This window comes from Equus quagga, chromosome 16, assembly GCF_021613505.1.
Source record: "Equus quagga isolate Etosha38 chromosome 16, UCLA_HA_Equagga_1.0, whole genome shotgun sequence".
NCBI lineage: Eukaryota > Metazoa > Chordata > Mammalia > Perissodactyla > Equidae > Equus > Equus quagga.
This window is the reverse complement of record NC_060282.1, coordinates 10,677,099-10,704,271: the sequence shown is the minus strand read 5'-3', so window position 1 is coordinate 10,704,271 and position 27,173 is coordinate 10,677,099. Positions and strand designations below refer to the sequence as shown.

The 27,173-nt window shown below is 45.2% G+C and overlaps 1 protein-coding gene across 1 annotated transcript in view; it reads right to left on the bottom strand.

Annotated features, from left to right (window-relative positions):
- Positions 1 to 9,777: 9,777 nt before the first annotated feature.
- The window catches only part of KCNQ3 (potassium voltage-gated channel subfamily Q member 3), a 301,344-nt gene continuing 283,948 nt past the window's right edge, over positions 9,778 to 27,173 (bottom strand). The window contains 6 exon segments of the mRNA XM_046642267.1: positions 9,778 to 12,638; positions 14,260 to 14,344; positions 16,052 to 16,150; positions 18,845 to 18,976; positions 21,064 to 21,166; positions 22,031 to 22,233. Of these exon segments, the coding sequence (XP_046498223.1) occupies positions 11,904 to 12,638; positions 14,260 to 14,344; positions 16,052 to 16,150; positions 18,845 to 18,976; positions 21,064 to 21,166; positions 22,031 to 22,233 (1,357 nt within the window). The 3' untranslated portion in view covers positions 9,778 to 11,903.

The window sequence follows — 27,173 nt, the reverse complement described above, 5'->3', positions numbered from 1 at the left end:
TAGAACTGTCACCGTGAGCTGTCTGTACTGGGTGCCCCAAGTTCCTCTCTTCTCCTCTCTCAGGGCCCCTCCAATCAAACATCACACCAGCACCCCACCAGAACTGCCTTTGTCAAGCTCACCATGACTCCCACATGGCTAACTCCTCCTTGCCCTCCACCTCTCAGTGGCACTTGGTGCCGTCAGTCAATCACTCCCTCCTTGGGACAAAGTCTGCACTTGGCACCCCAGCTCTACCCCCTCCTGACTCCCTTCTCTTTCATCAGCTGCTCCGGCACGGCCTCCTTTGCGGTTCCTCCTCATCTCCTTGACCTCTTGATGTCATAGGGTACTGTCCTTGGACGTCCTTTCTTCTCTCTACACTTGTTCCCTTGGGGATTTCATCTTGTCTCACAGTTTTAGATGTTATCTCTAAGTCATTGAATCCATAGATAGAGAGTGAGCTATATCTTCAGCCCCAAACACTCTCCCTAACTCCGCACTCAACTACCTACAGGACATTTCCACGAGATGCCTCATATGCCTCTCAAGTTTAACCTGTAAAAAGCCAAAATTCATGTCCCTATTGCAAAACCTGCTCCTTCCCCAATCTACTCCCATCTCGATTAATGATACCTTCCTTCTTCCAGGTGTGCAAATAAAAAACGTTCCAATCATCCTGGATTCTTCTCCTTCCCTCACACCTCACATTCAAACCATCAGCAAATCCTGTCGTCTCTCTTCTTAAAAAGGATCCTGATTCTAAACACTTCTCACTAACTCCCCCACTCCTACTATGGTCCACGCCACTCTGGGCTCTGCCTGGATTATTGCCAAGGGCAATATTGCTCCTGGCTAATCTCCCTTCTTCTACTCTTGCTTCCTTCTGTGAGTTCTCAGTACAGCAGCCAGAGAACCCCTTTTTAGAATAAATCAGATTTTGTCACCCCTCTACTCAAAGGCCTGCGGTGACTTCCTGTCTGATTCAGATTAAAATCAAATGTCCTTATCGTGGCCCAGCCCAGGGGGCCGTTCATGAGCTGAACCCTGTTACTTCTCTGATTTCGTCTCTTAACTCCTCTCCCCTCTGCTCTTTCCACTTGCCCTCCCGTGGCCTGAGGCTGATCTGCCCACATCCAGAGGATAAACTGCTGGGACTGTTTTCATATTTGATGTGGAGACAGGATATAAGCACAATTGGGCTTTTCTCAGGGGAGACACCTTACACGTCTCCAGTGTGGGGAAGCCATTAGGTCCCAGGTCAACCTGATGCCCAAGCTCATTGTTGGAAGCTGACATTATGAGGAACAATAACTGGTTCCCAGGAGTATCTGGGATGCGAGGCTGTGAATGGGCTTTTGCTCCAGTGGTGCAGATGGAGAGGGATTTTCTCAGGGATATAAATTTTAGGCTCTTTCTCTGTCTGTCGTACAGTCACCTGAGACTGGAGGTGGGTAAGTTTTGTTGGGGGAGGGATGCATGGCTGCAGAGTGGCTGCTCTTCTCGTCACGGCACAGTCAGCCACAGGCATTCGCGAGGACAGATGTGGACCTTGGGGCTGGACGATGACCTTCCAGCAGAAGAGAAGTTATCTACCCTGGTTCCTAGAGGCGACAGGTGCTGTTTTAACAAGGAATTATCTCCTTGGGCATCATGGCCAGCTTGCCCAGTGTCGGCCACTTTGTCCTTTGACTTACAGAGTGAATTGTGGCAACCTGTCTGGGTTTTTGCTTATCTTTGTGTATGTTGGTTTTTCGAGTGGGCTTATGTACCAGGTGCTCATGTTACCCGCCCCGTATTCCCTCTGCCCACCTCTGAGTTCACCTGCAGTTGCAGGAGACAGGTTATAGCACACTGGCAGATCCCACCTCCATGCGCCATGTCTCTCTGCCCCTCTGCCTTAGGGCTTTGGCAACGTGCTCAGCTGTAGCCCAGGGAAATCTCACAGAGTAGGGGATCTAATGCCCCAGGGGTAACCCTCAAGCAAAGAATAACAGGAGTCAGTGGATGAATGCCCCAGATTCCTGTCCCCAGCTGGAAGAATTCCTTGGTATGTTTTACATGGGTTCCCAGCAGGTTCCCGGGAGAATTGAACCCAGTATCCACAAGGATTAGCTCACTCTTTATTGGCTTGTCTGCCTCCCTTCTCTACTCTCCCTACTCTCTCAGTTGTGTTTTCTGGAACCACTTTTCAAATAAACCAGCTGCAGCCAACAGCTTGTCTCCATTCTGTGGAAACCCAAATTAAGGCAGCCCAGCATGTGGGCACCGGATAGAGTCATAAGCCGTCACTCACTGAACATTTGCTGTGTGCTAGATCTTTTGCTAAATTCCCTACAGACATCAATCCAGATAAAGACCTTTCAAGGTACATATTTTTCTCCCCACTTTACAGATGATAAACCAAGGTACAAAAAGGTTAAGTGACTCTACCAAGGTTCCTCACCCCAACTCCCTCTTTCTCAGGAGAAAACATCCTTTCTACTGTGCTGACAATGGAGAGAGGCAATCTGATATGAGCTTTACTAATTTCCTCCCCTTTGACTCACACTTTCTCTGAGTCACCTGTTCTTTCTTCCTCCTACGCCGTTTAGGAGGTAAAGCTTCTCCAAAGGAAGTAACATGAGGGTTGGCAGTAGGTAGTCCTGGTTCTAACTGTGACTCTTTCACTTATTAGCGTGAACTTGAGTGGATCTCTATGTTTCTGGATCTCAATTTCCTCATCTATAAAGTGGGAGTAATAATGTCTTAAAACCGTAATTGATACCAAAACTCTTAATCTCAAGTCCGTGAGCCCGATGTACAGTAAGCCAAACACTGAGACACTGGTGCTTGGAGATTTATTGAAATTGGCCAAGATGAGAAGCTGGGAGCATGGGCTGGCTCAAATCTGCCTTCTCAAGAGCAGAAAACAGGGGGGTTTTATAGAGCTAAGTGGCATGATGGGTGGAGCTTCAGAGAAACAAAGAAAGAGGACACTCCCAATAAACCCCTGAGCCATCTGACTTAGAGGCATCAACAGCAGCTGGGGGCCCGCCGCCGTCAGCCACAGCCGTGTCCATCACTGGGTGATCACGACCTCCTCGAAGGCATTCTCTTTCTTCTGCAAAACAAACTTGAAAATCCTTGAGACCCTTGAGTCACCCTCAAGTCAAACAGGAAAACAGCAAATTGCTTGTTGAGTATCTACGGTAACCCTCCAGTATCTGGCTTCATAATGATTGGATAATGTTTTACTAAACTCTGTGCCTCCATAGCCTGGAGAATGGCTGTTTCCGGGGAGGAGGTGTCAAAGTGTCAATCCACATCATGTACTCTTCCTGGCTATGAGCTCGCCTTTTGCATTGGATTCTTTTCTTCCTGTGGGTCTTTACTCCAATACTCGTGTTTTCTTTCTTGTTATCTTTATTCCCTCCCTCCCAACTGCTACTTTTCTCACATTTTACATATCTATTCATATCTCCCTCACGGCCCCTCCCACAAGCAATAACGAACTATCTTTACTTGTCACTCCGTGTCATCAATGAAGCAAATAACATTCTGCCACATAATCACTGAAATGTCTATTTATTAATAAGTGGTGCAGTATTTATTTGTTTTAAGACAGAACATAAAAAATCAGGTAAGAATTGTTTGCATAATATATACGGAAATCAACCTATTAAAGTTGTTCAAATATTGGACAGAGCCAGAATATAAATTACACATACGGTTTAAAAATTACAGGAAATCATATTATAAAGAGCACTAAAGGCCACTTGTGGAAGAGTTGTGTTCCCATGTAAGCCAGAACGTGAAGAAAGCCTACTTGTAGCAAGAAGACAAATTCAGGGAGCAAGGCACCAGAATTCTATGCCATAAAAGGGGATTAAAGAAAATACAATCCAAAATCAAACACAATGGATTCACGTCACTGGAAACCTCAATTTGCTCTTCAGAGATGGGTGTTTTCCATCATTGCTACATTAGAAGGAGAAAAAAGAAAAAGAAGAATAGCCAAATCCCACTGGAAGCAGTGTAGAGAGCATTTTTCTTTTTAAAACAGGGAATGATTGACAAATCTGACAAAGTTGGCACATCTTTCTAAGTCTAAGGTGATTTTCAAGATGGGGCAGAGCCTGCCTCATGTCTCCAAAGGCAAAATCTCTGGTGCTTGGCAAAATGGCGGCCACGAATCTTGGAACTTGACCTCCCAAGTGGACTCTTAACCCTCACAGAAGATTTGCAGGGTAGAGCTGCTCTCCTCTCCCTTGGAAAAGCATTCAGAGGGGGAAAGAAGGGCTCAATTACCAGACCAGGTTGGTTTCCACTGGGAACCTTGATCTTTCAATATCGAGAAAAAGAAACACAACTGTTCTGAGCATTTGGCTTCCTAGAGAATGTTTTTGAAGACTCATCAGTTTCTGAAGGATTTTAAGGTCCTGAAATAAAGGTCCAGTCTACAGACAAAAGACCAGAGTCAGGAGGTACAGGTGAACTTGTTTGGTTAAAACAATGACAGGAGATCTTTGGGGGCAGAGAACAAGGGGTACCTGTGGGATTATCTGCAGCTAGACCAAACTCCAAGAGCTAATGGATTCCAACATGAACCAGGTGAATAATTTATGGAGCATTATTTTCTGCCACTGACAGCTGGATTGTGAAAGGATGTGCTGAATAACCAAGTGGAGCATCTGACACAGGAATCAATCTTCTCTCCAGGGAACCAACGGTCTGTGATCATTTTACTGTAAAGCTTACTGGGCACAGAAGGGCAAGGCATTGTGCAGGATCCCAGGGCATGATTTGGGAGCATTTCCACTGATCTGGGAAACTTGGGGTGGGTGGTGGACATTGAGCTTTGGAGGTACATGGGCTTTGGTTATGATCCCAGCTCCACCTCTTATAATGTGTGACCTTTGGCAAGGTATTTTCCCTCTCAGCTTCAGTTTCCTCATCTACAACATGGAGACAGCAACACCTGCCCCATGGGGCTGCCATGAGGATTGCATGAAGCCAACAGAGAGATCTATCATGGTGCATGCAACTCACAAAGAGAGTTTAGGGTGGATCTCTCCCCGCCCTCCCTCACCTCAGTCTTGTGGGCAGAGGAAAAGAATGGAAAATTGAAAGAACGTGCTCTTATTTTTCATTACTCTCAGGCGTCAAATTGTAGTCCATTTGACACGTCTGAACGGAATTACAAACATATTCCTAAGCACTGGGCTAGGCTTTTGACTTCTTAATTATAAGTCACACTCAGGTTATTCTTACATAGAGCTCACGTTTGGCTTATTTCCCTCTGAAACTTATCTTAACCCCAGAACAGTGCTATGTGGAGGCCAAGACGACTTAGGTAGACTGTTGGCCTTTAAAATTACTAGGTCAGCCATTGCTGACCAAGAACTTGACCACCTTTCTTTCTGACTATCTTAGGAGCTTCTGGTTCAGCCTGACTCAAGAGAACTGATCATCCTGATACTGGGTTTAACAAGAGAGCCCCGCCAAATTTTGGCAAATCTATCCCAAGCACAACGTCAAGTAGAAACCAAATATGAAATCCTTAATAGAACCAGCAGAGGCCTGTTTTCTTCCTAAAATAATTTCCTGGTTAACACAAACATAAGATGTCTTCAGTTGAATCCTGTTTGCTTCTTTGCAGCTTTTGGTGAAGCCCCTGGAGTACCGGGTTGTGATCTGGCCAAGATGTGCAGTCTATGGGACAAAGCAAGAGGAACTAGGCTGTGCCCAGGTGAGACCCAGAGGTCCCAGTGCAAAGGGACACCTTTAGTAGGCTGGCAACTTGGGGTCATATAGCTCCCCAAAGAAATCACATCCCATTTCCTAAAATCAAATCCATAAACTTTTTTCAAGGAGAAATCCTCTTAAATTGGCATATAGATGAGGATATAATCTGAGGCATGACTCTGGAGCTGAATGAGTCCAAGTGATGGGCCTAAGACCTGAACCAGTCTAAGTGTGGCGGGTCAAAGAGAGGACACAGTAGGAGAGGGCAGAGGAGTGGGAGGAGGGAGTGCTTGCATGGCCATGAGGTGGTTCTCCTTCATTCCCATTCTCAACTGCACACAGCAGCAGTGAGTTTTGCTAGGTCTTTTGAAGACAGCGGGATTTTGGAAGAAGGAATGTTGTCATCTTTCAAGGCATAGGATCATCACTCATAGTCCAGAGATGGCAAGAAGTCCCAACAAACGTCTCTGGTTTAGCAGTTTTTCCAGTGGGCCAGGAAGCTTTCATTCATCTCCCGGGCCCGACAGCAAGGTTTTGTTCTCACTGGTTATTTTATTTTACTTTTTATTTTGCTTCTAGTTTTTGATCTTCAACATCTGGACCAGGAGTTAGGAGACCTGAGTTTAGATTCACTCTGCTACCCAATCACTCATGCTTCCCTTTGCTCTGAGCCTCTGCTTCCTGATCTAAAGAGAGAGGTGTTTGTTCTGGGTGATCAAGGTCTCTTCTTGCTCTGAGCATCTGAGAATCTATGAAATTATATCACCTTGCATCTACGAGGAGAAAGAAAAATATTAGTCACAATTTTCCTAGAGGGATGACGAAGTCGAGGCTGTTATAGGCTGGGAACAAATTCTCCTGGGGAGGGTTTGAACACGCTTGAGCTCTTCCTTCTGGAAGTTCTCCATTCATTGCTAGGGTGTCATCTGACAGCATGGCACAGTTGACTTTCTCTGTTGAAACCACTAGTTCCTTGATATTTAATTATTCCTGCTATTTGTCTTTACCTCCTACAAATCACTCTTTGAGAGAATTGTGCAATATCTGGTAATTGTATGTCCAGTAGACCGCTACAACCCAGGCCCTGGGATCCAATCATCCTGCTGTCTTCATCCCAACATTCCTGCTCTTCCTCACTTTGATGGATAAGGTACTCATTTTTATTTGTAGTGATGTCCTTATTTAAATAGCAATTGTGAAAGTGCCCGATTTTGTCACGTAATAATCGGGATTGTATCTCCACCACTCTTTTTCTGAAAAAGATTTTCTGCTATAAATTTAGAGTCCATAGGTAATACCAAAGACTGAAGCAATGGAGTCCACACACACATATAAAAGAAGAACATAAATAACAGTCGACGGTATATGGCCATCACTGTGCCTGGGGCTTTGTGTATATATATTGATTGTCTCGTTTGAAAATCAAAACAGGCCAGAAATGTCAAACACTTTTGAATGTCCTGAAACTCAAATTTTCACCCAAGGCATCTCTACATCTTCCTCTGTCTTTGACATTTCCATTACTGGTTTCCAAAACCACTAAAGCTCTGCAGATAGCCTGGTTCGTACTGTGTTCTAATCTGGGCATCGGTGAGGTGCTACCTGCTGCCTTGCTTAGGGGACTATTGGCTCAGTTTTGAATAGTATGATACCAGTAACACAAAAACTTTGGGTCGGTCTCAATACAAAGAAAGGAATTATAGTCTTTTAAAAAGTTCATCCTGAAATAAGCCAGCCTTCAAGATAAGTGAGGACACGGGGCAAGTTCTTAAGGACGCCTGGGGTTCAGAAAGCAAAGACAATTCTCGTGCTTCTAGGTGCCTTGGAGATGTACTCATGGAAAACAAAGACCAGCTTTGTGGCATCTTCTGGAGGAAGGCTGGGTGTGCTTGGCAGCACTGTGCCAAACGCAGTCGACTTCTTAGGCCACAGAACACATTTCTTCACTTGCCCCAGGAGGACGTGATCTGCAGGATTCCACAGGCAGAGTGACACCTTTCTCTTGAAAATGATGCTGTGTCTTGGTCTGTACCATAAGCCTCTTTTGGTCAACACGATGAAATGGAAGCAGCCCAGCTCCTTGCCTGGCCTCAATCATAGCAGGGACTAGGAGAGGAAGAGAAATCTGGTTTCTCCAAGAACTCCAGAACCTCCTTCCTGCATGGCTTATCTAGAGCTACGAAGTCCAAAGCATTGAACCCAAACGCAAAGTTCCAACACAACCCATTCAGCCTTCCCTGGTGGGGTTATTACCATTCTGATGAATTTTTGGTTTCATTTTCCTCCATCTTCAATCTCTCACTGATTCCAAGCTCGGAAGCATTCCTATCTACAGAGTTGTCTGCAGGGATAAAATCAGATACTTTCCATTCCTGAGAGACTTAGTCTGAAGGGAGCTCTGATAATTTGAGGTCACCAGATTCCTATCTTTTTGACGGCAAGCTGTGGTTTTCTTATCTCCGAATTTCTGGTGCCTTGTGCCCTGCCTAGAAGACAGTTGTCCTTAATAAATTTTGTAAATGAATAAACAAATGAATGTTTTTATTACACTCTCACTAGAGTGGCATTGAATTATGAGAATGTTCTTGGCAAATTATGAGTAGATCTTGTTATATTAGGATCTGTAGGATCAAATTCTACAAGTAATTATTCTTTCAACTCACAGTGTCTAGGAACTGCCTTGCGCAAAATAGGCAAGCATAATGCATAATTGTTGATGAATTGGCTCATTTTGAACTATGGTATACCTTGGGGTTTTCTAGATATGTTTTCATGAAAACTAGAGCTTCATAACATTAATATCATGTCTAAGAAGCCTGAACTCTCAGTTCCCAGAAAAGGTACAGTTCATGAATAGGCCTTTCTTTCCTCTCACAACTTTTTTTCTTAAAGCTTTCTTGTTTGCTTGTGTGCTGGTATTTGATAGTCAAACTCACACATGATCTCGAGTACCTTCTTCTTGGCCCCAACAAGATAATCTTTCACCCAACACTTGGCAAGTAGGTTTATCTCATTCATTTTGATCCTGCTAAAACTTGACCTCTTAAAATTTTCGTATGTCATATTGTGACACACAGAGGCTGAACAAACATAATGGGATCATAGTTTCACTTGAGAAGATCTTTCCTATTTTTTATGATGGGGTTAATTTGTTACTATTCATGGGATTCTGCCAAAACTACTCTAATTTCCTGGGCAAGCTTCAGAACCACTGGTATATCTGAAGTGGTATAATACTGGGCCATGTTATTAACCACTTTCGTTGGATTATTCCATCTTACTTTTCTTTTGTCTGAAAAAAAGATCTTTGTGGAAGCACATACTGTTTCTCCCCCATAACTTATGTTCAATCTTAGACTTTGAATTTCTGCTTCATCAATGCCAGCCATGTTGATGACGTTGTCTATGGGCAGGCAGCTTGAGCAGGTTTGGTTTACTTTTCTGGAATGTATTTTTAAAAAGAGCATATTGAAGCAGAATATTCCAGAAGACCATTTTTCTCTTTTTTGTTTTCTTAGATGGGAAAGAACAGCCCTTAAGAATCTTATCTATTCATTCACGAAAAATGTATATTGTCTTTGTCTACACTGATAAGGATAATTTCCTACATGTTGGAGATGTGGTGGCCATCAACACAAACCCAATGCTTGCCATCCTGGTCTCATGATCCAGCAGGGAAGCTGGACCGCCCTCCTAAGGTTTGGGAAGTGATACATGCTCCAATCCTTTGTGGGTTATTAGAAGAACCTAAGGCAGTCCCATAACTTTGGATTCATGGTAACTGTCTTCAGCTTGAGATAAGAAAATTTTACCCTCCCAACTGAGAATTCCATTGAGTTCCCAGCAAATGCATCTATTTGTAAGCTACTGAGGCTAGTTGGTTCTGCATGAATATTAATGTTAGGAAAAGTAATTGGTGCATATGTGGAGAGTTTGATTCATTCTCCATTTTCTTTTTCTTTTTGTTTCAAATAACTCGTACATAAAGAACATAGTAACATGTTAGATAGTACGTAGTTCAATCATTTCTGGTGAACGATTCTAGGAAGGTCAGAATCGAGAACCAAGACCTAAGGAAGGGGCATAGGGTTTCTTAGGTTGTCAACTTCAATGGTACTTTCAGGTATTTTAAGGGAGCTGAGAGAAGGACAAATGATCCATGCCCTTTGCCCTTCAGAGTGCTGGAAGGTCAAATGGCAAGCCATTGGGGAGGGGGTTTCACGTCTGATGTGTGTGATCATTCTTGTGTATTTCCCACCTCAGACTTCAAGGTCCACACCTATCCATTTGTGGGGCTCTCCAGTAAAACTCCCTTTCTACCTCTCACAATGCCCGCCCTTGGCTAGGGACGTCAGGCTTTGTTGTGAATTCCTAAGGTTAGGAACCAGGCCTTCATTTTTACTCTACTCTGAGCCTTTTGCACAGTACCTGTTCACGTGGGTTGAAAGGAACCAATCTCTGAGAAAGTAGCTCCTCTCTCTGACATAGTATAAGACCCCTGCATTAGGCAACAATGAAACCATCAACCAGATGTCTGCCACAGCTACTATGGCTCTTGACAAGGCTGTGGGGGAGGTCATAAGTGGCGTTTGCATGTAGACATTTGTTTAGGCCATATGGTCATCCTGATGGTCATTGTGGCCACCAACCACAACCGGTGCTTAGATGTGTGAAAAGAGTAAGACAATAATACGGTGGTATATCATTTAGCTGATCTGACTCAAGCTAGCCAAAACCTTTTCCATCAAAGTGTTTCAGAGAGTTGAGACATCTCATAAGAGGCAACAGGATGGCTTGTACTCAATATTAATACTTATTCAGTAGGGCAGTGCTCTCCAGATTGTCTGCTTACACTTTAGCCAGTCTTATGGATATATGTGGTTTAAAAAATCTGGAGGAGTAAAATTGGATGGTTCTGGAAATTTGGTCCATTTGCATATTAATAAACGTTGTAGCTTGCTTGTATTACTTTTTTTTCTGGATCCAAAATGCAACGCATCAAGTGAGCATGTTTTGCAATAAAGGCAGAGAGCTCCCTCCCGCTGAATAAACTGTGTCGTGAGTGCCTTCCACATGACACAGAGCACAGGTATCTTGGCACGATTTCTGGGTCCCATTGTATAAACTGCAGAGTGGTGTCATAGGAGGAGACCAGGGCATGGAGCAAGTCAGCTCACTGGGCTTTGAGTCCCAGCTCTCCAGGGGACAGTGGAGTGACCCTGGGCATGTCTTTTTGCCTGAGCCAAAGGTTTCTCATTTTTACAAAGAAAGACTTAGACCAGATAATTGCTGTGCCCTCTTGACTCTACTTTCTATTTGAGATGGATATTTTGTACAAGTATCATGGGAAGGAATGTCAGTTGGACCCTCATTTTGAAGGCAGTGAACTTCACTCCTTCCCAGAGAGGCTTCTCACCAAATTCATTATCTTTGGCTACAAAATTGGGAACTATATTAGCGCGTGTGTGTATGCTTTCTCCTCACCAATTCATAACTCATCCAAAATGCTAATTTGGGATTACCACGACCTTTTACACATGAGGAAACTGAGGCATGATACTAGACAACGGCAGACCAAGTGAGGTCCCTTTGAGAGCTTTTAGATGGTTTTGCCAGTTTTTCCTTAAAAAGACAACGTTTAAAATTCTTGGTTTGGGGGAACGCAATGACAATCTCATTCCTTTCCTAACGCTTCAGCTCAGTAGGCAGCCTCACTGATATGTAATACATTTTTGTCGAGAAAATTATTTGCTTGCTTTAGAAAACAGTTAATCACTGGAATGTTTTACACAAAGGGGCAGTGATCCGAGAACTAACTTAAACTACCAGCCCTGTTTACCAAACCAAAACCCAAAGCAGCCAACCAGACAGCACAGCTCATCGGCGATTTCTCCCTGTACTGGTCCAAGCGTGATTCAAAGTAAGAACAGCAGATAAATGTGTATCCTAGAAGAGATTAGCGGTACCATTTATATAGTGTAAAGTCATGCAAACCATGCTTAGAAGGAAGCGGCTTCATTGTGGTGACATGAGGAGGAAAAAGGCCATGTCAAGCCCCTGCCCAGGTGGGGCCGCCACGCACATGCATGCGATCGATGCAGCCATTGGTGATCTCGCTGGTTAGAGTCGGAGGTGAGAGCGAGTGAGCTATACAAAGTCTGTCTACATTACAAGGAGGAGTCAGCCCACAACCCCTTTCAAATGGGCTTGTTGGGAGGGGTCCATATAGAATCAGAGATCCCGTCCCCTGTGGACGACAGCGGCATGGAGCCACTGGGTGTGAAGGGGTCTGTGTCTGTGTCTGTCTCCCCCTCGGCGAGGTAACGTTTCTCCCTCATCCAGCTCGACCCCCCGCTTGGGCCAAACACATAATCGTCTCTGTCCTGGGAGATGCTGAAGCCACTGGGAGACTGTTCCAGCTCCTCATGGTTGACCGACATCAGGGACAGAGGGGTGTCACTGTCCCGCGTGATGCTGCGTCTTTGCCGGGGGGAGACCCGGTCCGAGTACGGGCCGTGCAGTTCAGCTTGGGTGTGGTAGCTCACTCGGGAGTCGAGAAAAGTCAAGATAGGCAGGACGGTGGGCCTTTCTACATATGTTTTTGCCGAAGAGGAAAGTGTCGCTGGGACCTTTCCAGAACTGGGTCCCCCTTGGGGCAGGTTCACTGAGTCGTGGGCAAAAAACCCATAGGGGCCGACTTTGTCTATGGGCACCTGGTGGAAGCTGTAGGGGGGGTCGGGGGGGCCTGTCTCGGAATAGTTGTAGATGATGGTTTTCAAATCGGAATCCCTGTTGTCCTCTTTCTTCTCCACCTCGACTGGTGAGGAGGTCCCCTTGGTGGGGTAGTACTCCGTGACGTGCACCTGCAGCTGCTCCATGTGCTGCATGTGCATATCCACGAGGAAATCCAGCTTCTTCCCCATGTCCTGAACCTGGAAAAGACAAAGAACCGGAAATCATTGCTTTCTCTGGGGACGGGGGTAGTTATCATCGGCCGGGAGGAAACGCTATAGCGTTTACTTGTCAGAAAGGAAGTGGGTTCTTGCAAGTAACAATAATAACAGCTAATTATTTCGTGCCTCCTAATTTTGAGCCTTGCACAGGTATTAGTGCTAATCTAGAAAAAACCTAGGCAAGGGCTTTCCAGAAAGTGAAGGCTGGAAGCAGAGAGACGGTCTGAGAACAAGTTTTACCCAGGGAGGAGGCGGACTTTCTGCTGTTTGGGTCAAGGAACGGGCGTTCTTGGTTTGCAGACATTCCCTTGGACAGATGGCGTGTGAATCGTTAGTGCTCATTTCTCCTACATGGCGATGTAAGCCCCACAGAGACAAGGGCAGTGGTTAGCAAGAATCGAGCTTCTCAGAACTGGAGACCCTGCCTGAGGGCCTGGAGGCCAGTGGAAGCTACACTGAGATAAGCCACATCCGCTCCTACCTACGAAACCGGGAACTTATTTGAAACTTGTGAGTGCATATACACAAGTGTGTGTGCATGCGTGTGTGTGATGTTCTCTCTCTGATAACTCATAACTCGCCTGGAAGCTCTGCAGGCAGGTACATTCGCTCTTACAGATGAGGCTGTGAAGCAGAGTACCAGGTACCGGCTGAGATGGTATCCAAGCCCTTACAGTAACTAACACTTACATAGCCATTAGTAAGCATCTGACTCTGCTTTATGCACTTTAAAGATATTAACTCATTTAATTTTCACAATAACCCTGTGAGGTGAACACTATGATTATCTTCATCTTACAAGTGAAGGTATGCAAACAGAGGCACAGAGAGATGAAGTAATTTGTCAAAGGTCACAGAGCTGGCAAATGGGAGAGCTGAGATTATAAATTAAAAATGAAAAATGATATTCTTGATGTGCCAAAAAAGAAGAATCATTCAGTTTTTCTCTCACCTCTCCTGCACAGATCCAATTTTGGGTTATGAATAAAAGAAAAGGATTGATAGGAGTCCTAAAGGAAATTGACAGCGCCATCTATCCAGTGTAAAGTGAGGCAAACTGTGCGAAAGTAGAAGCTGGTTTACTGCGGAATGCAGAGGCGAGCTCTACAGGGCGCCGTGAGGGAACGGGTTCTCTGTGAGTGAGTGGACCCCACTCCTAGCCCACGCTCCTCCAGACCTCTTCACACAGCCCGCCTCGACCCAAGCTTTGAGGGAGGGAGGACTGAGCATAGCAGGGAAGGGCACTGACATTTCTCTATGGAACAGCATGAAGCGCACGATGCAGGAGCTCCCATTTGTGGAGTGCTGATTGTGTGTCAGCTACCGTCCCAGGCAATTTACACATATCAACTCATTTAATCCTCACAGCAACCTTATAAGGTATTAAAATCCCCACTTTACAGGTGGGGAAACTGAGGCACAGGACAATTAATTAACTTGCCTGTGATCACCCAGCCAGTAAAGTGCTAAATCGGGGGTTTAATTTCCTCATCCTTTTTTGAATGGTAGATACTCAAGTATGTTATCTGCCTCTAAAAAAATGACATTTGAAAATAAATTTTACACGCCTGCTTTCTGCGGAGGGAAAAGAACGACCTACCTGTCTTTCAACTTTCACAAACTTCCCCATCATGCTTTGGTCTTCAATTTCCGATGTGGATGCTCTGGCTATATATGGTTCGTTCCTAGGAAAGAGCCAACAGTCCTGTAAGATCGTTATATCTATGTTTGCTTTGCGAGGTCGTTTGGGCTACATGGGCCATGGCCCCTGGAGCGATCACACTCATGCTCATGTTTATGCCGTCTGGAAGAGGCCACTGGACTCTGGAGGCACAAGTGAGTCAGGAAAGGCCAGCATTTTCCTGACTTCCACATCAGTGTCATACGCTCACCTTCACTGCAGGAAAATTTGAAGCCAATTATTAAGCTTCCGTAGGAGGCTTTGTGTTAAAGTTAATAAAGCACCTGACTGTGCCTAGAGTGTTTAATTCCTTTAAATTACATCCCTTTGCCATTCAGTCTCAGACTACTGGTTGAGCGCTTCTCCTCTGAGTGTGTTGGGGAGGGCTGAGGGGACGGACAGTGTCTAATCTTTGAAATCCTATGCAATAGGTATCAATATTTCACCTGTTCCTTTCTGTTACGAGTGGAAAACAGATGCTGAATCTAGAAAATGATGCAAAAGATGACCTTGGTGGGGAAGGCAATTGAGATCTGTGCTGCACTGCTCCTTAGCTATGCCGAGTTATCATCTGCCCAAATTCCAGTTAGTTTCAATATTATATTCTATGTAGAAGAGAACTTTCAGGAAGCCCAGCTATTGCTCAAAACCATTAATATTGTGCACTTTCTAGGTAGCCAATTTTTTCTCTCACAGGCTACCACCTCCTGCTAAGTCCCTGGCCTGTCTTTGGCTGAGCAGTCGTGAATTATAGCAGATGTCCAAAACTGGTGGACGTGTGCTAAATCCAGCCCACCAGTGTTTTCCTTATCCTGCACAGGGTTTTAAAACATGTCAGCCATCTCAAAAATGGGGGATTTCACATAAAATCTGGATATTCAGCTTTTCTTAAAACATTAGACTATCTGGAAACAGAGGATCGTCATTCTTAAAATTAGCAACAGCGAAACAGAGTGACAATTAGCTCCTTGCATGGGGCATGTGCTCTTTAGGGCCCCTGGTCCTCCACTCCCTGATCTAGCCCCAGGACTGAGGCTGATTATATCACTCACCATGCTTACATTCTCGCTTCTTTATAATGAGGATCCTCATTATTATACGGTGTTTAAGAGTTCTTAAGCCTGACTCCCTTCACTCATTTTTGTTACTTGCCTTGAAGACATTTGGGCATAAAGAAATGTAAATTCAGGCAGTGGACTTTCTAAAGGACTCCTCCTTGTCCTTCAGGACCTATACAAGGAAAATTTTCAAACATTTTTTGGGGGAGAGCAGAGCAGAGGGACACAGCTCTACTTGTCACAATGTTGTCGGGGGCCTGACATCTGGTTTCCTTCTCGGGCTCTGTCCTGGGAGGAGAATCAATCAATCCAGGGGTGACCGTGCAGGAAAAGCCAGAACAGCTGACCAGGAATGCCCCGGGCTCTGATAACATGCAGTGTTCTTTCTGTTCCAATAAACTCATAAGTCTCCTGTTCTTTGATAACAAGGAAATCATTATTTTTATTTTCAATAACCATGAAAAGGAGTGTCACCCTATGGTCTGAGAAGAGGGGTGGTAGGTCTTTTGTACAGAAACCTTTCAAATGGCCACAGACTGGAAAAGCCTTCAGGTTCTTTATTTTATCTAAGGGAATGGCAACCTCACCCAACCATAAAGGAACCAAGCTGAGATCTGCGGATGGGGATGCTCCACGGGCACCACATGCCCCACCTGGGAGATTGCTGGGATGGGTAGGTGAACGCTGCCCCTTTCTGAGACTTCTTATGTTTTGGAGTTGATGGAGGTCCAGGGCTGAAAATCATGTCTATTCTGAAAGAGAACACACAAAGCGGGGGAATTAAATTACAAAGAGCTTTACACGTGCAAAAACAAATGCAGTTCATTCTATTCCCTCTTTAGTCAGGTCTGAGTTTGGAATGTATAAGAGAAGGAAGAAAAGAGAGAGGAGGAGAGAGAGAAACGGAAACAAAGAGAGACAGAGAGAAAAGAGAGACTGAATTTATTATCTGAATATATTATTATCTTTTTTTGTCCAGTGGTCCTGAGAGCATCTCCTCATCCCAGGGGAGAGAGAGATAGACAAGCCACTGAGACAGAGTGAGGGCAGATCTTGTTCTCTCTTACAGGAACTGTCATGTGTGCTGAAAACCTATCTGGTCTTCCAGCTCTTTTATTCCTCCCCAAAACATCTAGCTAGGGAATTCTTCCTGCTAAATCCTAGACTCCATTTTTAGCCATGCACATCTCCACTGCTCTGCAGGCTTCTCTGGTCATTAGAGGGCTGGATCTGACACTAGCTCCCGCACCCTGCTTCCATGTCTGCATTAAGCACCAGCTCCCTGTCTGGGCTGCTCCTGAGCACAGTAGGAGACAAACGTTTCCCATTGTGCCGCAGGGCTGGGGCAGGGATGGGGTGTGGGAGTAGCCTTGAAGGCTCATCACAGGTCCAGGACCACTAAGACCATGCACCCAGAAGTGGTCATGGATCACTCTGCAAACCTGGCTGCTCCTCCATTGACACCATCATGTACTAAGTCAGCCTTCCCTTCTTTCTGTCCTACTCCAATGTCAGCATCCCTGCCAGTTAGTCATCCAGGCAGTGGGCCACCAGCCACAACTCATAGAAATACATTTTCCTGATAAACATAAAAAACGGTGACACTGTAAATGTCTACTCTATCCACATTAAGTTGGGCTGATATTTTTGGAATCTGGTATGTCCTAGACTTCATACTCTCTTCCTCTGAGCATAAACAACAGCGCATCAGGCTCAGTGTGAACTCGTTCACACATCTATTTGTTCACCAAGCATTGAGCACTGACTGTGCGCCTGCCACGATGCTAGGCAGTCATAGTCGATATTCCAGTTATGGATCAAGTACGGTCACAAATAAGCATTCTTCCAACCCAACAGCATCGTCAACTTTCACCTCATTCAACACGATGGTCCCATTAACTCTGCAGGACTACCCAGTAGGGAAACATTAGTCAGACGAGGAAACCGAGGTCCAGCGATGACTCAACTTGTGTCAATTTGAAACCTCACAGAGGTCACAGAATGAGCTGCAAAGAGGACTTTGGTTTCCTGATGTCAGTTCTATGACTTGACATATTGTCCTTTATTTTTTTAATGGATTTTCTTTTTAAAAAGATATTACAATTCATTAAAGATTTGATAAATTTAAAAAGCAGGAAAAAAAAATCACACGTGGACTCATCATCTCAGAACAGCCACTATAACCCCTTGGGGGAAGTCACACTCCTTTTCTTGGCCCCCTCTACGGGAGAGTGTGTGTGTGTTGTGCGCATTTCTGAGTAAACACATGTGTGTACTTTTTGGTAATCATACTGTCCATACATATTAGTTAATATCACCACAAGATCAAGGCAGAGTATATATACGTAAAATCATATATACATATAAATATACACATATGTACATGTCTGTATATATATGTCTGAGTGTGGTGTTAGTAATCATATCATGCATATGTATTCACAGATCATATAATTTTTTTTATCTTATTATACACACTTTTTTTTTTTTTTTAAAGATTTTATTATTTCCTTTTTCTCCCCAAAGCCCCCCGGTACATAGTTGTATATTCTTCGTTGTGGGTTCTTCTAGTTGTGGCATGTGGGACGCTGCCTCAGCGTGGTCTGATGAGCAGTGCCATGTCCGCGCCCAGGATTCGAACCAACGAAACACTGGGCTGCCTGCAGCGGAGCGCGCGAACTTAACCACTTGGCCACGGGGCCAGCCCCTATACACACTTTTTAAATGTCATTTGACGATTCATTTTAGTGAGAGCAGGTGCCCTTCTTTTCTCGATCACTATTGCATAATTGAGGAGCTGTGGTGTGTTAGGCAGAAGAGGAGCTTTGTAACCAGTCAGACCTGGTTTGACTTCTGGTGCTGCCACCTCCTAGCTTGGTAATTTTGGGTAAGTCCTTCACCCTTTGAGCTCTGGTTTCCTCATTGGTAAAATGGCATCTTTATTGCAACACCTGAAGGGCTTAGAAGCGATCAGACAAAGATAGGTAGAGCGCCCAGGTGGTCAACAAAATGCTGGCAATTATTAGTTGGGCATTGATGCTGTTTCCATATTTTCACTATTATAAAGAATACTTGGCAAACATTTTTTTCAGTATGGTGAAAAATTTATATTTAGACTTAGCCAGCTGGACTCAGTTTAGATGATTCCAATTTTGTTGGCAACATTCAAAGCATCACAGTCAGGGCCCAGTGGGACACATGCCTTCTCTTCACGAGGCCTGACCAGGGTATGGACGTTGGCCGTGTCAATGGCATCGAGCTTCTTCACAGCCTGTTTGATCTGGTGCTGGTTGGCCTCAACATCCACAATGTTTGACTGTACACATTTGCTCTTAAAATTTCTCCCTTGCCTTTTGGATTATTTCTGGAATGTCTTTCACCCTCAGCTCTAAGGTTCACCTGGCTTTGATTCCAGGGCATAATCCTTACAGGTGCGACTGGCTTACCTTGACTGAAGGTACTTTATCCTGGATAGCATGTCGAGATGTCCTGCGGAATACTGCTCAATCACATCCTTCACGTCGTAAGGCCTCAAAGTCTCCTTGAATTTTTTTTTATAGAGACGGAATTGTAGAATTCTGTAACATGAAGGAGAGACATTGGTGCATTGTGAGTAGAGAGTGAAGGAAACTATAATACAAGACTAGCAAACTCCGGGGTGAGGGTGGGGAGAGAACCAAAGAGAAAACTTTAGCTGGGGAGAAGTTCCAAGTCTTGGTCTTGGTTCCACCCCTTTGAACCAGGAGCACTGGGCTGGCTAGTGCCTCTCCTTCACGAGCCCCTCCCTTCAATCATTTGAATAATAAGAAAATCATAGTGACAATGAGAGCTAACATGCATTGAGCATTCATTGCAGGCCCGACATTGAGCTAAGTACTTTTCGAACAGTCTGCTAATCGATCAGTTCACAGATGAGTAGACTGTGGCCCAGAGAGCAACAGCATCTTCCCAGGCCCACCTAGCTAATAATGCCAGAGCTTTCCTCAAACCCGGGTTTGTATGCTCACAAGGCCTAATCACTGTCACACTGCTTTCCATCTGAGGACAGCTGATATCTCTCTTCCTCAGTAGCCTCTTTAATTCTTTGGTTTGTGACCTCCTAGAAAAGGGAAACTAGCTTCTGTTTCCAGGTTTTCTTGGGTTCTTAGTAAAGTGGAACACCCAGAAGTCACAGATGCCAAAGCCTCACCTCTATCTCCCGGGGAACCAATAAAGTCATCCCAGATGGCTAATGCTCCTTGAAAACCCCATCACAAGGTCAACTCCTGCTGAGCACGGCATTAACTAAAACCCTTAATCACAGGCCAGTGACAGGAAACACTGCCTACCCCAGGCCCTCCCATCTCGTACTTATACTTCTTTTCTTGTGGTGCATTCAAAGTTCATTTTGATTGTCGTAGCCCGTGGCTCCAGCCTCTACAAGCTATTTTGGCATACTGATTATACCATCCAATTTACTTGCCATCCTTTCCAACTTTGTGCCACTTCATAAGCCTGCTCTTTCCATAGCTCCATGTAAGGTAGGTGTCAGAAAACACCAGCTCGCAGGACAAATCTGGCCCACAGCCTGTTTTTGGAAGTAATGTAGGAACACAGCCACAACCATTCATTTGTGTACTGTCTATGGCTGGTTCTGTGCTACAAAGTCAGAGTTGAATACTTGTAACAGAGACTTATGGACCACAAAGCCTAAAATATTTACTATCTGGCTCTTTACAGAAAAAGTCTGCCAACCCCTGAACTGAGGCATCAGTGGCAATGCTCAAAAAGGACAGGGCAGAAGCCAGACCAGGGAGCAGCCCAGCAGAGACCTCCTTCCAGGCTGACACAGACTCATTCATTGGTGTTCTTTGAAAAAGATCGTTCAACCAGTTATGAATCCAGATGCTTGTGTTTTCATCCAGCTGTATTTCTGTCATGTTGTACACGATAGTGTCATGAGAAACCAGGTCAACGGCTTTGCCGAGCTCCACATATTATAACACTACTGCGCTTCCTTGATTCATTGACTGGGAATCTTGCTGAAAATGCCATGACTAGTTCTTAGAGAATCCACCTTAGCTTCTAGAATTCACTGCCACCTTTGGGGAGTGTTTATAAGCCTATATCCTGACCAAAATTTTCTTTAAGTAGTAGCATTTTTGTTTCCTTACAGAATTCTATAGCAAAACAGAAAGAGCCAGAGTGGATTGTCGCCTTGTCTGATATAGCCAAAAAAATCCTAAAATTTATTATCTTGTTATATATGCTAATTAAAAAGAACGAGATGGATGAAGACAGGCAGAAGAAAAGCTATTTTGAATAAGAAGCCTATGAAGGAAGTAAACTCCACATATAGACACCTGCCTGCCCCAGCATCCTTTAAAATAAATGGTGGTCAAAGCCAGACAAGAGTGTGACAGTTGGAAATACTGTTAGGAGCTTGTGGGAGCATTTGTATAAAGAGGTGAGCAAGGGTCACCATGATGGCTTGCTGATGCAGGAATCATTTTTCTTTAGGCAGCATCTTCCATAGAATACTGCCATACTCTTTAGACTTGACTCAGGGGTTACTCGAGGGGCTTCTCATCCACCTTCCCAGAGCCCAAGAACACTTTACAAAGCCATGTCCTGTGGGAGCTGAGCTGGGTCCTAGGGAGGCCTACAGGGGAGCTGGGGGTGTTACCTGACAGCCCGGATGGCAGCCTTCAGGGTGGGGATCATGTCTTCCACGAGGAATTCATTCCCGTAGCCCCTGTCTTCTGCCATGGGATCACCCGTCCCGGCATCTGGGAGGGAGACACATATCAACGTCAGGCCACAGCACTGGAAAAGGCTCGGGGACCCCGTTCTGTCAGAGCCGTCCAAGCTCAACCTCCAGGGTCTTTGTTCCCACTTTCGGAAACGCCACAGCGTTCTCCAGCTGTGATGTCATTCAGGCTTTCTTAGCATCCCCTTCTATTACTCAGAAGTCTGAGTCAGAGGTGCCTGCAGTTCAAGGCTGTTGGTTGAGGGAGAAGGCTAGGAGGGAGGTGACGTGAGTTCTGGGGTTCCTGAGTGGCCCCTTAGAGGCAGCAAAGGGCACCTGAGTTCAGATTCTTGCTCTATCAGTCACTACCCTTGCGACCTTGGAAGGGTCACTTTCTGAGCCCTGCTTGTCCTCCCTTTTCAAAGTGAAAGGGGCACACAGAGGCTGTTACTCCCACAGTCCCTGCAGGGAGCTATTTCTACCGCCTGGAGGCGCTGCAGTCCCCAGGTCTCCAGATCACTCTGCCTCTGGTCCCTTTTCATCCTTCGAGTTGACCTCCATGGCAATTCAACTCATCATGACCCCCCTTAGGAACAGTGGTGCTATGTCCCAAGGCTCCCTGGAGGCATCTGCTGACCAACATGATGATCTTGGCCCAGAAAACGGCTAACTTGGGAGCCCGCTGCTCTATGAGCTGTGGACTCCAACACAGATGCCTCCAGCCCAGGGGACGAGAATAAGATGACTCAAGAAGAATAAGAATTCTTGAAGAATAAGAAGTTGGTTCGGGAAAGGGAGGGAACAGGCTACTTTGCAGCCTGGAGGGTTCTTCATCAGGGGAGGGAGGGAGGAAGGTGGAAAGGGGAGGAGGAGGAGACAGGTCCAGGGAGCAGAAAGGCGTTACCTTCAGAACTCTGCCAGAAAGCGTAGGCTTTCATGCGGAAGGCGGTGCGGAAACGCTCTTTATTGTTTAAGCCAACAGGCTTTGGTTCTTTAGAAGGACTTTCTTCTATGGCATCTACATTCAGAGGGGTAAATAGCTTTCCTTTAGTATTGCTACCACGAGGATTAGAAAGGCGAACCCGATCCAAGAGACCCAGCTTTTGGCTACAAAATAAGCAAAAGTGAACAATTTTCCTCCTTGAGTGCAGGCTCTCGTAATTTCCCGTCCCTCTCCATAAAGACTCACACATCCTCCTCCACGCGGGAATGGGACGGCCTGCCCTCCATGCTAAATCTGATTTAGCGGCTTAGAATGGGACAGGACTTGGTTCAGATCCTAGCTTGACAGGTTCCTAGCTGTTACACCTTGGGCAGGTTTCTTACGTTCTCTGAGCTTCAGTTTCCTCCTACGCTTGAGTGGAGTTTAAATGAGATACAGGACCTAAAATGCCCAGGTGATAGGGGCAGGCAGCAAAGCTTCGTTTCTTCTCCATTTCCCTCTCCTCTGCATCAATAACTGCCTTGGTACCACTCCATGGTGCCCAGATAGCAACTTACCCAGAAAAAGCCTTATCAAATGTTCCTTGAACAGAACTGGATGATATAAATTATGTAAAGCAGGTACCCTAACCCGGTGGCCACAGACACCTCCCATGGATAGAGCTTAGGGGCCCACGGGCTTGGATGGGAAAAACATTACTAACCTCTAACTGAATTTAGCATGTCCTTCAATTACGAATGTAGGTAATAAACCCCAGTAATATCCTCAATGCCCCAGTCATATCCTGTGACTTCTCACAGCAGAAATCACAGATCATTTTACATCCCGTTATCTCCAGGTATTGCGACGTACGCTCGTCACTGCTTCAAAATTACGGCAGTATTCAACCTGCCATGAGGTCTTGTCATTAAACTCACCACAAAGAAGCATATAGATGACTGCATATCAAATGTTTAAATATTTTGATAATTGTGTTTCAATATAGTCAGTTTCTTTTGTAACTGTATGCATTTGTTTTATGGATTCAAAATTGTTATTCTGAGAAAGGGTCCCTGGACTTCATCATGTTGCTAGAAATGTTCTCAGCATAAAAAATGGTGAATACATCCAACAGAAAGTTGCCTTGGTGCAAAAACCAGTTGCACGTTGACTTGAAGTCCAGCTCCATTCCTCACCATCTAGGTGACCTTGGGCAAATCCGTGACCTTTCTGAGCCTCAGTTTCCTCATCTTTAAAATAGGGATAAGCTTTCTCTGCTTCAGCTGGTTGCTATGAGATGATGTTTGTCAAGGATGTGGCGCAGAGCCTGGTATGCAATAGGTGCTCTACAAATATTAATTTCTTTCCTCTATTTCTTAGCGTCTGCCTTTATCCTTTTTGTGTGGTACAGAACAGAGAGCCACACTGCATGTTTTCACACATCAATGTACTCAACTTAGCAGCTCCTTCTCCATCACCCCACGTAGGGCTTGGCACACAGTAGGTGTGCCAGGTACTTGTGGAATAAATGAGTGAGCGAATGAATATGGGTGTCGAACCAGTTCTGCATTTAACTGAGATGATTTAGTATTTCTAAACAGCCTGTCTGGTTATGACAGCCATGTGCCTCGCGCCAGAAGGTGCTGACATCTTTACGGCTTGATTCAGTGAGGGGGTCATGGGTGTTGTAGCTGCAGAGGAGGCTGGCACACTCTGCATGCCGAGAAGGTGCCCTATGCTCTCTGAGCACCAGACCCTCATTGGTTAAGTGGGCTTAAAACACCTGCTTGGCAGAGGCTTTGGGGAGCATCACACAGGATAATACCTAATGCTTCTTGCCTTCAGCCTGGCATAGAGAAGGCACTAAGACATATTTGGTTAACAAATGAATGAATCAACATATGGGTGAGCAACTGTTATTCCTGACTCCCTCTGGACTGCTCTCTCTCACCCAGCACTGTTACATTAATAACCTGCACACGTAAATTCAGAGAAACTCCAATACTCAGCTCCATTTTCTTTGACCCAAAGTCACAATTTTTGGAACTGCTTTCCTGACTGGTCCTAGTTGAATGACTAATAGGACAGAGAATCTATCAGTGTCCATGGGCAAAAAATACCGGACAAGGAAGGAAATCGACTGAACACACAGAAGGCTTTCCTACCCACAAGCTAAGTAAAAGCCCAACTGTAGGACAGTCACTTCTCAGGCCCTCTTCTCCTTGTCCCCTGCCTACATGTCTTGGTTTATCGCCAAGTGGATCCATCACTCCATCCGCACCAAGCCCCTTGCCCATCTCTAAGCTCCCTCCTGCAGGTCCTGGTACCCACGGGTCCTCCAGCCTGCAATGCCCTTTCTTGCCTTCTTGGCTGACTTCATTCCCGTCCACCCTTTAAAACTGCCTGGGTGTCCGCTCTTGGAAACTAGGTACTCCTCGTCTGCTCCAAAGACATGCTCTGTTTTTCTCCGTCACAGTGTTTAACACACTGTATGGAAACCGTACGTTTCCATGCCTGCTCACCCGACTGGATCGTCTACGTAGTTGTCTTTGAATCCACCAGACACCCCTGCTCAGCACATCCTGATGTTTAGGGTAGGAGTGAAAATCATGGGCTTTGGGGCAAAACCGGCTTGGATGGAAATGTTTTGAGAAACATGTGACCTAGGACACAGAACTCATTCTCTCTGGCCCCCACCTTCCTCACGTGCACAACGATGACAACCAGCCCTCGCTGCACACAGCTGTTTAAGGGTTAAATGAGAGAACGCGTATAAAGTGCTTAGGGATGCGAGACGCAGGAAGCCTTGAAGCCTTCAGCAGACGCTGGCTGTCGCCATGATCTCGGTAAATAATCCTTTTCCCAGGAAGCAGTAGAAGACTAGTGACATGTGTGAAAAGGATGGATAACATTTCCTGGGCCACGGAAAGTTTTTTTTTTTAATGAATTGAGATGAGTTCTGGGGATTTATATATTATCTTACAGTACTTCTTAATGCTAGTCTCAAACACTCACCATTGTCATTGAACTCAACCTCTGCAGAAGATAAGTAAATGAGAAGCTTAATTCTAGATAAACTAAGCAAGACAAAACTAACGGCAGCCACTGTGTCCTGACCCGAAATCTCAGCATAACTGCTGACTCTCAGAAAGATAATGAGAGGACCCTCTTGGTTCCATCTGTGCTGGGATTTAGGATTCGCTTGTTTGGCATTTAAATGCTTCATTGCAACCTCTAACAGTCTGAATTGCTTTGGTTATGTTCACTTAATACCCCGTTGGTCACAGAGGACAGTGTTAGGAATCCAGACGCATTGGGCACAAGTCAGAAACCTCAGCTCTGAATTACTCATAGCCATTGCACCTAAGAGGCTTAAGGAATTCCTCCTCCAGCAAAGTGGGTGATCAGCTTACTTCTTAATTGCATCTCCTGAAAGCCAAGACCCCAAAGGATAATGAAACGCAAGGCAAAATTCAGCCCTGAAACTCAAAATCCATCTCTGCCCCTCTCCGTATGGATTTCCAGTGCATTATTCAGGCCTTCTGCTCAGAAGATACAGCAGGTCTCGCAAGAAAAGCCCTCCTTAGAGTTACATCAGATTTCTTTGGAAACATGGGGTCCCCGATTTGTTAAGTGCAGACAAACAGTTCCCAACATGAACTAGAAAAAACTGCAAAGAGATGGACTGGGGATGGAGAAGGAAAATCACGGGTGTTCTGTCCTGGCAGATACAGCCTTGCCCTGGGCTCCTGCCTCAGGTCTCAGCCCCAGGGAACTCCAGCCATGTTAAACCCCATGCAATTCCCTGACTTTCACAATTCTTTGCTTTTGCAAATGCGGTGACCTGCATCTGGGAAAACCTTCCTCCCTTCTTTTACCTAAATGACTCTGATCTTTTGTCTGAAACTTGGTTCAAACATCAGCCCCAAGGCACATCCACTCTTGGTCCAATTACATATCTGGTCACTGTGCAACGAGAACATCTCAGGCTTTTCTCAACCACAGCCCATGGCCACTGTAATGAAATCTTGGACTTAGGAGAGACTCTCTCACGAAAGCAGTGCTTCTCAATTAGGGATGACTTTGCCCCCAGTGGACGTTTGGCCATGTGTGGAGTCATTTGATTGACATAACTTGGGGAGTGCTACTAGCATCTAGTGGGTCGAGGCCAGGGATGCTGCTAAACATCCTAAAATGCACGGGACAACCCCCCACAACAAAGAATTATCCCATCCAAAATGTCCATAGAGTTGAGACTGAGAAACTGAAAGGAAAACTGTTGGTCTGGAAGCTGTACTTTGTTCAATTTTATGTATCCAGCATCTAACACAGTGCCAGGCACACAGCAAGTACTGAAAGCACTGTTACGGTATTGAACGAAGAAGGAAGGAATATGTATTTGACCTTCTAGTTAATAAAATGCCTCTAACCTGAGCTGAGAGAGGACGTGTATAGCGGAAAGGGTGGACTTTGGAGTAAGAGAACGGGGTTCAAATCTCTGCTCTGAGTTAATATTTCACCTTGGCTAAGTCAATAATTCCTTCTGATTTGTTTTTTTCACCTGTAAAATAGAGCTAATACTATTTATTAAATAAAAATGTGTTCAACACCTTACAAATGCTAGGCTCGTGGTAACTTGCTGAGTATACAGTGGCGACTAAAACAGACATAGTTTTCAGCCTCCAGGGGGCTTATGATAAGGTCAGGAAGGGGCACAATAAGCAAACAGATACATATATTGTTATAAATCTGACCAGGAAACAAAGAGAGTGTAGTAATGGAGAATAACAGGAGGTTGACTCAGGTCCGGTGGTCAGGGAAGGCCTCTTGGGTGGATGGGAAGACCAATTAGGAAGCCAATTTCAGTAGTCCGGGACCAAAATGGAGATGCTCCAGATGATGAAGCTGAGACCTGAACGGTGAGAAGATGCCAGACTTCGAAGGAGAAGGGTGAGGACGCTCCAAGCAGAATAATCGCATGTGGGGCGAGGGACATGAGGAATGGTTTGTGCAACTGAAGGGAGGGTATGTGACCAAAACATCGTGAATGAGGGGCAAAGTGGCACAAGATGAGATCAGAGGCCAGATCAGTCAGGGATTTTAGAAAGAGGATCCAGAAATAGAA